Below are 12,592 nucleotides of genomic sequence, written 5' to 3' on the forward strand. Positions count from 1 at the left end.
AATATTTGTGACCTCGTGTTAGGTAAATATTTTTAGATAAGATGTAAAAAGCACAGACCATAAAATAAATAATTGACAAACTGGATTTCCTTATAATTAAACACTTGTGCTCTTTGAAAAATGCTGTTAATGAAATAGATAGAGAAGCCAAGAACTGGAAAAAATATATTGCAATATATATTTGTTAAAGGACTTCAGAACATGTAAAAAAAATTCTTATACCTCAATAAAAACATGTAGTGCAATTTTTTAATGAGAAAAAAGACTTGAACATATTTTTCACCAATGAAGATGCATTAAGTAGCAAGCAAGAATACGAAGTCTACTCCACAGCATTCATTATTAGAGAAATGCAAATTATAACTACAATTAGACACCAGTTCATAATAGGAGTACTATTTTTAAAAACCATTAAAACATTCAAGTGCCAGGAAGAATCTGGAACACTTGGAAGACTTTGAAATCTCAAAGATTATGAGGGGATCAAAAACGGTACACACGTTGGAGAACAGTTGGCAATTTCTTTTTTTTTTTTTTTTTAATACTTTTTATTTATTTGACAGAGAGAAATCACAACTAGGCAGAGAGGCAGGCAGAGAGAGAGGAGGAAGCAGGCTCCCTGCAGAGCAGAGAGCCTGATGTGGGGCTCGATCCCAGGACTCTGGGATCATGACCTGAGCTGAAGGCAGAGGCTTTAACCCACTGAGCCACCCAGGCGCCCCCAGTTGGCAATTTCTTAAAAGTTAAATATTAACTAACCATGTGACCCATCAATACCACTCCTAGGTCTTAGCTTTGTATACATAAAAACACATATCCACACCAACACCTATACACAAGTATTTACAGAAGATGTGGTATATACACAGGCTGGACTATTATTATTCAGCCATAGAAAGAGTGAAATCTTGCCATTTGCAATGACATGGAGGGAGCTAGTGGTAAAATGCTAAGGGAAATAAGAGAGACATATGATTTCACTCATGCATGGAATTTAAGAAGCAAAACAAATAAGCAAAAGGAAAAAGAGAGAGAGAGAGACAAACCAAGAAACAGACTCTAACTATAGAGAACAAACCGATGGTTCCCAGGGCGGGGCGGGGGGTGGGGGGTGAAACAGGTGATGGGGATTAAGGAGGGCACCTGTCATGATGAGCACCAGGTGTTGTATGGACGTGCTGAATCACTACATCGTGCACCTGGAATCGATACAACGGCGTATGTTAACCGGCATTAAACCAAAAACTAAAACAAAACCTTCAAAAATACTTATATCACTAAAAAAATTAAAAAATTAAAAATGGATGAGAAATGAATATGTAAACAAACACTGAAACACAACAGAGTACATACCATACAAAGGGCCCTGCAAGTAAGCGCCTGCGACCCCAAAATTTTATAGGCAGCTGTTTTATCAAAAAGAACAGAAAGCAGTCCTCAGAAGGGCAAGGACTCAGGAAATAACCACCCCAGTTCTTTTCCTGAATAAAATACCTGGCGTCCTGTGACAGAATAAAGAAATGCATTCAGAAGAAAGAACATGCGATTTGCTATGTAATTATTGTTCTGCACGATAGGATAAACGTGGAGACAGGGTCACCACCAACACCTGAATTACCTTTGTGTATTAGAAGAAGGAATCTTCCTCTTCCTCCCCCTTTCTTTATGTGAAAGAAAATATCTATATGGAAAGGACGGAAGGAGGGAGGGAGGAAATTATGCGCGGACAATCACGGACAGAGTCCATGGGAATGGCCTGGGAGATAATCATATCACACTCCTTCCTTTGCACAACGGGGAACAAACAATTATCTTCCTGCCACCCACAACCACGCCTTTAATAAGATTTTAAGTTACTCGATTTAAGAAGGTAGCTAAGGAGTGTCACTGGATAGATAGTAAGATGCCTTTGGAACATGCTTTATTTTCATTTGCTTTTGTATGTTTAATTTTTATTTTATCAAAGAGGTATCTGTTGTTTAAAACAGTAAAGGTAGGATGTGCATCAATTCAAGAAACATGAGCAATATTAATTAATGCTTTTCCAGAACGGAGATGCCCCGGACAACATTCTGTGTGTTACTGCTTCCAGACATTACGGAAACTCTAGTTTCATGACACTGAAAATGAGCAAGAGGGTCCCCAGCCTATGGCACCTCACGGCCCAAAGGCCTGCTTCCTGCGGGCAATGCTTTCCAGCTGTTTCTTCTGCACCTATGACCCTATTTCCAAGTAACATGCTTGTTGTGTTATTTCTTTTTCCAATTTTAGATATTATTTGCCGACTTTCCAGAATGGAAGACAAGATTAAGATAGTCCCAACACTCACACTCATACACGCACACAGTGGCACACACAAACACACAACCATACCCACACCCCCCCCCCGTTTTTCCATTCTACAGGTAACCTTTATTCAGAGCACCATAAACGCAAACTGCTATCCACAGCGGAGAATCATTACCTTTCTCTTCAGACACAGCTTTTGTGTTTTCCTAAAGTTAACGCTCATCTTGGTTTTCATCTTCTCGGGCCTCCCTGGCTGCCAGCCTGGCTTCAACTCTCTCCATCTGGATAAATCGACGGGCCATCTGTTTTCTAGATCTTAAAATCTTGTTGCTATCATCCCTTCTCCTGTTCTCTGTCCACGAAGCATCAGGCAATTTTACCTCTTTCCCGTCTTTTGAGCGATATTCAAGAAAGTGGAGAAGGCAAACACACAAGTCCTCCTGACCACCATGCTCAGCAGGGGCTCTGGCAGGGGTGGGTCATGACGCCAAGAGACAATCCGGAGGGGGGTCGGTGCTCGCCCACAAGTCACACGCTTCAGGTGTCTTCAAATACCACCCAGGCCCCACCCCCCAGGCCCTGCTATTCCTGATGCGCTCAGATTCCGTGTCTTTCATGATGAGAGGAAAACATGTGTTCACTTAAACCGCCAGCGGGTGTAATGGACGGGAGGAGAAGGGAGAAGACCCTCAGGCCTCCCACCTACCTTCACGGCGCTGAAGCAGAAGGCGTGGAGCAGGCCAGCAGCCGCGGCACTCCGGGCCACACTGTAAACAGCCGACGTCATGCCTGAAACGGCTGCAACACAAACACGCACAGTCTCACAATCGAACATGGAAGAAAGGGCAAAGACAAGGTTGTAGCTTTCGACTGCAAAATGCCTGTCACGGAGGCCAAGAAAACCTCCGTGGCATCAGTCAGCCAAAAATACCCAATGACTTCATGCGAAAAGAGAGAGAGAGAGGCTAACCGTTTACCAAAAATTCCGGAGGAAAACACTGAAAAGGAATTTCTGGCAACATTCTTAGAAGACCGTGTGAACGTCCCTTCATCCACGTCCAGCCTGATGAAGGGAGGCCTCCTAGCTTACAGTGGGAAGCCGCTGGCCAAAATAAACAGCACAGATGAAAGTTTCCGCCGAAGGACGGACAGAGATCCGTCTAACAAATGAGCACTGCTTGTGTGCGTGTGTGCGTGTGCGTGTGCATCTGTGCGCATTAGTGCACGTGAGTGCATCTCTGCATGTGCATGTGTGTGTCTGTGTGCGTCCGTGCATGCGAGTCTGATCCGTGCGCATTAGTGCACGTGAGTGCATCTCTGCGTGTGCATGTGTGCGTCTGTGTGCGTCCGTGCATGCGAGTCTGTGTGTGTGCGTGCATGCACATATGTTAACGAATGTGAGTGCATCTTGTGTGCATGTGTGCATCTGTGTATGTCCGTGCATGCGTGTGCGTCTGTGTGTGCGTCCGTGTGTGTATGTTAACAAACGTGAGTGCATCTGTGTGTGCATGTGTGCATCTGTGTATGTCATGCATGTGTGTGCACCTGTGTGCATGCATCCGTGCGCGTGTTAAAGACGTGAGTGCATCCCTGGATGTGCAAGTGTGTGCATCTGTGTGCGCTTGTGCGTGCGTGTGCGTCTGGTGTGTGCATCTGTGTGTCTGTGCGTGTCCATGTGCATGTGTTAGCACACATGAGTGCATCTCTGTGTGCATGTGTGTGTCTGTGCACATGTGTGTGCATCCATGTGCGTGTTAGCGCACATGAGTGCATCCCTGTGTGTGCATCTGTGTGCATCCGTGTATATGTGTGCATCTGTGTGTGCGTGTTAGCGAACATGAGTGCATCCCTGTGTGTGCATCCGTGTATGCGTGGGCATCTGTGTGTGTGTGTGTGTAATGAGGTGGGAACAGTACTGGCTCACCAGCTGTGCTGTCGTGCGTTATGTATGGTTTCACTTCATTCTTACAGGGATTCTAGGAGAGCCGCGCGTGTATTTCCATTTAGAGAAAAGTAAACTTTACAGTCAAGCAACCAGCACAAAGTCTCCAGGTAAGGACTAAGTGACGTTTTAGCCACTGCTGGCTGAATCTTGAGTGCTGTGTCAAGGAAAGTCACCCGGGTGGGAGACACGGGTCCCCTGTCTGTCCAGGTGCACACAAGAAGTAGCTCAGTGTGGAGGACAAAGAAAACCGAGCTGGGGGCACCTGGGTGGCTCATTTGTTAGACGGCTGCTTTCACTCAGGTCGTGATACCAGGGTCCTGGGATCAAGCCCTGTGTTGGGCTCCCTGCTCCGCAGGAAGCCTGCTTCTCCCTCTCCCACTTGCCTGCGTGTGTCCCCTCTCTTGCTGTTCCTGTCTGTTAAATAAATAAATAGAATCTTTAAAAAGAAAAGAAAGAAAAAGAACACCAAGCTGTCTGGACTCCATTCCATGCAGCCCTTATCAGAACTTTAGACTCTTTTACAGGAAGGGTGGGATGTAAATGACTTACCAGAACCTCCGAAAAACAGCATGTCAATTTGTTCCAAAAGATAAATGCAGAAAGTGTTGATCTGCGGGAAGAGCCCGAGGAGGGAAATTGCAGGGAAGCAATATAAAAATACTGGAAGTGAACAGACAAAACAGACCATAAGTGTGTGGCTGGTGGCCCCTGGTCCCCGAGGCAACTGCCTGCTCCCCTTCCAGCTCCCAGCCACCCCACCCCCGCCCGCATCCCGGAGGCAGTACTGGACTCCTCACACTCCTAGAAGGAGGGTCTGCGAGCCCAGTGGAAATGTGCTTGTGGAAGTAACACGGGGCTGCGTCCGAGGAAAAGGCCCAGGCAAAGAACACAGGCGAGCAAAACACCCAGCAGAGACCTCAGATGGTGAGGGAGACGGTGGACCAGTCCGCAGTGTGCAAGAGCGGGCTTGCACTTGGGGGGCGTGAGGGTCGGGGGATGAAACTGGGAAACTCCAGGAACAGGTAAAGCTAAAGGCAGTAGGTAGGGAGCTCTCTCCCTGCATGGGGGTGGGGGATGTCAACTTGCTGCTGGGGGCTCCTCATTTTGGGCTTGTCCGCGGGAGCATTTGAGGTCTTGAGACCTGAACACCACCTGAAATTCAAGTTCAGTGGGAACTCCAGGTTCACAGAGGAACAGGAGGGTGGTGATGAAGAAACCATACACGGTGACAGTGGGACCGTGACAGGCCTAACCTCCTGGGGACTGGAGCATCTGGGACATGAAGGCAACCCTGCCTGACCAGAGGAAGATGGTGCCCCTCCCAAAATCGGAACAGTGCGTCTGGTAAGACATCCACGTGCCAGGATTCCACGTTTCACAGAGATCATTTGTTGGAGGAAATCGAACATGTTAGAGCCGCATTTCACAGTTCTGTCCCTGTCATCCCCTCTTCCACACGTCTGTGCAAATTGGGTTGCAGAGACACACAGAAACTGCCACTCCCTCTGCTGTGACACATCTGTCTTGTGTCTTAGTTTATTGAGGAGAATGTCAGTGAAGTTTGATCCTGGTAAGCCCCAATAAAACTAAGGAAATTTGATTTGAAATCCCATATGCCTGAACTTTGGAACATAGACCACAGTCGACAGCAGGAGTGGGGATGGCGGGGGGCGGGGGCTTCAGCAACGTCTGAAAATCAGAAATGCACACTTTCCATCATGAAACTACAAACGAGAGTCCTCGTACATCACGTGCTCTTGCTAATAGTGGCTTGAAAGTGTGGGACAAACCCTTCTACAACAGTATCAAGAGACTATTCCAGCACTCTTGGGGTTGAAGCCATATTTTGATACACATGGTGATTTTGCTGTAATGTTTTCTGTGGCAAGATTTCGATGATATTGTAATAATCTAGAGCATCTGTGAGGAATCCACTTTTCAGTCAAAGTAGGCCAATAGCATAGAAACACTGATCTGCTGGACATCACTTTATAGGACACAATTGTGTTGTTTTGTTTTGTTTTTTTTCAGGTTTTGTGAATGGAACTCAGAGATATGGGAAAGATAGAAGAAAAAGAAATTTTGGGTGTCTGGGTGGCTCAGTGGGGTTGGGCAGCTGACTCTTGGTTTTGGCTCAGGTCATGATCTCAGGATCCTGGGATGGAGCCCCACATAGGATTCTGCCCTCAGCGGGGAGTCTGCTTTGGGATTCTCTCTCTCTTTCTCTCCCTCTGCCCCTACTCACTCCTTACTCTGTCTCCCTAAAATAAATAAATAAATCTTTTATAAAAGGAAATAAGTCGAAATTTAATTATAGAATGTAGGAGCATCAAAATTTTATTCTCATATAATTTCAAGCAAACTGACTCATACCTCTTCTCTGAACTGTGAGACTCAGACCCCACAAGGAAGATGACAGGCTACACTGTACTCTGGAGTTCTCTTGTCCAGGGTAGGGGTGGACAGAAGGCATGGTGAGATCGCATTAGTTCACCTTCTCAAGAGCTGTGTGTGTGTGCGTGCATGTGTGTGTGTGTGTGTGTGGTAAAAACTACACCAAGAATGAAGAACTCCAAGGATAAGTATGGGTGTGAAAGAAAATTTAAAGCAGCTAAATACTGGAAACTGGTCAGCAACGCAGGTGTAAGGACGCGTTTTCTGTATAAACACATTAGGTGATGAAACCTCAGCTTGGAAGGGAAAAGGGAAAAGCCCCAGTGAATGGTGGCTTGAGGGTGATCCGGTGGAGAGATGGCGAGCGGCGGCAGGAAGCCGCAGCCGGGCGCCCAGAACGGAAGCTCACTGCTCCCACCGTGGAGCCCAGCATCGAGCTCCTCTCCAGGATGTTTTCGAGCCGGAGATCTGTGGGCTTTAAAATCAAAGCCAGGGAGGTGGAAGGAGAGCAGGGCGGAGACAACGTATCTCATCTGTCGGGCTGTAGCTCACGTGAATTAAAAAAAAAAACAACGCAGCCAAATGTTTCCTGCATTAGTAGGGCAATTAGAAAATCACACTTGAAGTTGCTGAGGTCATTTTGCCCTTTTTCCAAAAGAAAAAAAAAAGTTTCTGTGGCTGTCAGCAATTTTCCCTGTGAACAAAGATTTTTTTTTTTCTTAACATACCACTGAGAGGGTATATAATTTTCTCTCACTGCTACTCCTCCTTTTCCCTAATAATTACCATAAATGCAGAAATTTCTAGTATGGTTCCATTTCTTTACAAGCAATGTTTACAAATAAAAACATTGTAACTTTCTTGTTTCTTTTTTAAAATGTGAACAATGATATTCGTTACCACTCTATGCCGTGACTATTGCTGTTGCGGCTTTGGGGCAAAAACAAGCAGAATTAAAATAACTTGGAAATAAAACTAAAACCTAGGGAGTCGATGTGAATATATACAGTGTGTGTCTCCAGTGTGCCGTATCTCTGTGCTAACCCATCGTCCTGCCTGTGACCTGCACCGAGCCCCGGAAACAGTGTTTATAGAAGACACATAGAGAAGGCAAATGTGAGGTCTCTCTGGGCAAGAAGGGGGTACGTTCCAGTAAGTTGTCCCCAAACCGCCACCTATCTCTAAGGGTGGCATTATGGAAGCTGCCTTGTTGTAGGGTGGGGGTCACAGTCCTAAGGACTGTGGATTAGGGTTAGGGTTAGGGTTAGGGTCTGAGAAGGACCCACGCAGTCCCTTCTACAACAGACAGCCACGCTCCCCGCCCGAGCTTCTTCCAAGTGAGGACCTCATGTTTCAGTAGGCAAAGCCCGGGCTACCATCGGACAGCTCTAACCCAGACCATTTTACGGGGCTCTCCTGCAGTGAGCCGCAATGCACCTGCTATGGGCCGGGACTCGTTATTACCTCTGCAACCACAGAGAAACACCACCGCGGGGACATCCCAGTCTTTTCCCCATGTCCAGACACAGCGCAGCCGTTCATGGGGGCACACTCTAGCACTGCTCCTCCTCCTTTTGAAATACGACACAAAGAACTGAAGACCTCTTGGCTTCCTCATCCTTGGGATAATTAGAAAGCCGGCCTCCTCTTGTAGGCTTTCACTAAAGTGATGTTAGTGGAAAGTATTAAAACTGCAGCCCAGAGGTTACTATCTCTGAGCAAGCTAACGAGGGCTGACTCAGCGGTGCCTTCCCCTTGCTCCCGGAAACATTTTGTGCCTTTTAAAGAAAGAGAGAAGTGCCCACAGGAGTATTTTGAATATACAGCAGGGGTCATAGAAGGAAAAATTAGGTAAGAATATTACCCCCAGTACTTCTATGTCTTCCATCTCCCCCCCCCCCCCCCCGCCTATAAAATCAACAAGTCCCTGCCACGGACCCTGTCTTATGTCCCCAAGTTTGGCCCCCATGTTCCCCACCTCCTGGCAGCGTACCTCCCGCCTTCTTCCATAGTCCTATTATCTGACTGCGATGCTGGCCTTTGGGATGCTGCTCTCCCCACATTAAACCTGACCAGAAGCTTCTCCATCGTCCCCACCCGCCCACTTCCCACCCAGGCCATCTCCCAGCGCAGGCTCACATCCCACCCCATCTGCCCCGGGAGGCGGGTGGGGCAGGGTCAGCTCTGGCCCAAAGCAGCAGACGTGGATACTCCCTGCTCCCTTCCTGCTCCCTTCCCTGGCCACCTCGTCTCTCTCATGAGGGAGAGTTGTTGCGCAAAAAGCAGGAGAGGCAGCAGGTAACAGAAACAGCAGCAGTAAGGCACAGGTTGAAACAAATATTTCACATCCCCCAGCACCGGCCGGAGGAGGATCACATTACAAGATGGAAAACAAGGTCACGTGGGCTGAGTTCCTGCTTCTCTCTTGTCCTTTTTCTTAAATGCTCCATGTTGAAAGGAGTGAATTGTGTCCCTCCAAAATGATACGTGTACATGTAACCTCACCAAGCAATAGGGTCTGGGTCATGGTCAAGTTACAGTGAGGTCCTGAGGGTGGGCCCTGCTCTAATATGCCTGTTGTCCTTCTAAGAAGGGGGAATTTGGACACAGAGCCAGACACACACACACAGAAGGAAGATGATGTGACAGAGAGGGACAAGGCCATTGACGAGCCAAGGAGTGAGGCCAGGCTAAGTCCTTCACTTGCGCCTTCAGAGATCTTAAACTCCCAGCTTCCAGAACCACGAGACAGTAAATCTCTGATGTTCTCAGGCCCCCATGGGGAGTGCTTTGTTATGGCAGTTATAGGAAACATACACGACTTTTTCAACCCAATACCCTTCTGGTCTCTCCTCATTTTTTCTTCTCTCCTTGTTAGTCTCTGAACCTAACCCTGGCGGGAGCCACATAAACTCAGATCCCTTCGTAGTAAGGGACAGAAGGTGGAGAGCCTCCACACAGGGGCATGAATGACTTTGAATTGCCCTTGCTTTCCCTCATCAAGTCAGAAAATCAGTATCCACCTCTATTGCCTTCCTCTCGTTCCCAATGGCTCTAAATCCGTTCCACAATCTTCTCCTGCTCAGTGCAAATTAGTGTGTTTAACACATTCCCTCCACGGGGATTGCTGTTGTTCTATTTTCCCGTTTTTCTTTATCCCAGAAGTCATTTAGCTGGCTTGCTCGCTTATTTACAGCTATTTTTACTTGTTACCGTGGACAAGCAGACAAAAATCTCTCTTAAGGTAAAGCTTTAATGAGGAAAAGGGAATTCCAGATAGAAAGACAAGGAAAACCATATTCCCTGCCTCATCGCCTCCCCTCAGCGGAACTGGTCTGAAGAAAAATAAAATGAGAATACATACAGCCAGTAGCTGAGTTTTAGAGCAAGGGTTTCTGCTAAAAGGAAGACCTCAGGCTCAGACCAAGTACACTAAGGTCTTACTTCATGAGCCGTCGTAGCATTTCACCTTCTGATGCCAGGGCAAGTCTGCTGTTCCAAACAACGATATGCGTTTGGCAGCAATGGCTTGTTTATAGAAGAAAATTAAAGAAAAAGAGAAATGAAAGACAACCGTGTACAGAAAAACAATTTCTACCCAGAATGTAGGACACACTTTTCTTCCTCTTTCTCCAAATCACCTTTAGGAGGTGCTTATCATGTCCCTACTCACTGCACGGACCGAGGTGACCAGCCGGAGAATGACAGTGAATGAGTCTTCCAAATGCTCACCCGGACATTAACTCCCTTACTACTTAAACACACTTGTGCTCATTAGTCCATCCACTCAACAAACATTTCTTTAGTGCCTGTATTTACCAGACACAGCACGGGGTGCCAGGGAGTCGGTGTGAGAAATAGGCACGGGCTCTGCCTTGTCCTTACTGAGCAGCACGCAGGCTAGACAGGGCACAGTCATTAGCCAAAAAATCACAAGTGAACAGACGACTCCAAGATGGGTTTGGTGCTACGGAAATATGGGTTATGGGGGCAGAGAAGATGGGGCCAAGCTTAGGGGAAATGGGCCATCAACTAGCATGGTCAAGGTTGTCCAGGGCACCCAGAACAGGAACACAAGGGATGGGGATGAGACAAGGAGTCACCAAGGTAGTTAGGGCTCCAGGTCAGACCCCACATCCTTGTGACCTGTACTGGGTGGAGCTCTATTGACACTAACCCATGCTCGAGATCCTGGAAAAAGATGGTCAGGAGGTACCCAAGATTGAGCATGGGCTGCAGAGAGGGGAGGCAACATTTTGACATGGACACGTGGTTTTTTTTTAATATTTTATTTATTTATTCGAGAGAGAGACAGTGAGAGAGAGCATGAGTGAGGAGAAGGTCAGAGGGAGAAGCAGATTCCCCGTGGAGCTGCAAGCCCAATGCGGGACTCGATCCCGGGACTCTGGAATCATGACCTGAGCTGAAGGCAGTCACTCAACCAACTGAACCATCCAGGCACCCTGGACACATGTTTCTTGAACGCCTTCCAAAATGCTTTCCTACCCTCTCTACTGTTAATCCCCAGGCCCCCCTGGGGCTGGGGGCCTCTGCGCTCTGGACTCCAGCACTGCTGTGGGCAAGAAGGCAGCAGGAAGCGATGGTCTCCAGCCTGCATAGCCGTGCCTGGGCACCTGAGTCTACTCAGACTCTGACTTTTTCATTGCTTCATCTCAGAAGGGAGATGGGTGGTTCATTTATAGGAAGGTAAAAGTTTCCGAAAGTCTTTCTTGGTGTGTGTGGGTGTGTGTGTGTGGGGGTGCGTGTGTGTGTGTGTGTCTGTCTGTCTGTCTGTGTGTGTTCCAACTGACAGAACTTCAAGTAATGTAAAAAAGTAAAGTGAAAGATATCCGAGAGGGTAGTAAGTAGCAAATATTCTTGGGCAAGAGGCACAGCCTGGGAACATAATCATGGGATCAGTTCTCCTCCCCGCCACCCCGCCGCCCCCCAGTGTTTCCTACTTGAGCTCAGAGATTCTCTAACATGGTGCCTGACCCTTCGCTATTATGGAGCTGCTCAGCTCCTCCCATGATGTAACAGGAAGAGAGATAGAGGACACCGACAAAGGTGGGCAGGTGGGGGGCCACGGGTGGGGAGTGACTAGTTTGCTGCCACTACAGTAGGAGGAAGAATGGGGAGATATGGTTGGAAAGGAGAGTCAGAGGGCGGCATGTCTACCATGGTTTCCACCCATCAAGAACACAAGGATACGCCGTGTCTGGGAGCCCTTCCCAGTCCCACAGCAGAGACTCGGGGAGTTGTCCTGGGGGCGGGGAAAGAATGCCATGGAATCTGGGGCTTTGGAAAGCTCCTCTTGAGTAAGAGATTCACAGGGGCATGTGTCCTTGGTGCTTGCCCTTTGTCAACTCATTTGGGCAACGTGATCACAGCCAACCACAGGCTGGCATGCGTGTCAACCTGTGCACATCATGACAAGAATTCTCAGAGCGCTTGGAGTCCCGTCTTCAGAGCTGAGGACAGCACTCGGGCAGGCTCTCCACACGCTAATGATAATGACAATGAGAATAGCGAACACCTGGTGCCCAGCCCTGGTCCACAGGTTTACAGGTGCTAAATCATTTAAAACTCGCACCAACCTCGGAGGTGGGTACTCTTTTTGTCCCCATGTTACTATTGAAGTTTTCTCAAGGTCACACAACTAGCCAAGTGGCAGAGCTGGAACTCGAACAGCCAGGCACTGAACCACGATCCTGAGCAGGTTCCCTTTGTAAACAGAGCACTTGGCAAGAAACACTGCCGAGACCTTAAGGAGCACCTAGAGGACCGGTGACAGGCTGGGTGACTAGCATATCCGGGACGCTGCCTGGACTGAGAACCATGCACACTAGGGCTTTGCCAGACTGTTTGTGCCACATGGGTGCGACCGTGACCGTGGCCCAGTGGCAAAACCACCCTAACCCTGGGGAGCCCCCGGTATCCTGCACCAGGCACCACAGCCACTGG

General features: G+C 47.9%; 1 protein-coding gene across 2 annotated transcripts in view; it reads right to left on the bottom strand.

Annotated features, from left to right (window-relative positions):
• The window catches only part of PCNX2 (pecanex 2), a 296,195-nt gene that overhangs the window by 193,045 nt on the left and 90,558 nt on the right, over nucleotides 1-12,592 (bottom strand). For both annotated transcript variants that reach the window (XM_046026803.1, XM_046026802.1), the window contains exons 14-15: nucleotides 4,784-4,894; nucleotides 2,996-3,087 (exon numbers count right to left, since the gene is read on the bottom strand). In XM_046026803.1, the coding sequence (XP_045882759.1) occupies nucleotides 2,996-3,087; nucleotides 4,784-4,894 (203 nt within the window). The remainder of the gene's footprint in view (nucleotides 1-2,995; nucleotides 3,088-4,783; nucleotides 4,895-12,592) is intronic.

This window comes from Meles meles, chromosome 13 (genome assembly GCF_922984935.1).
Source record: "Meles meles chromosome 13, mMelMel3.1 paternal haplotype, whole genome shotgun sequence".
NCBI lineage: Eukaryota > Metazoa > Chordata > Mammalia > Carnivora > Mustelidae > Meles > Meles meles.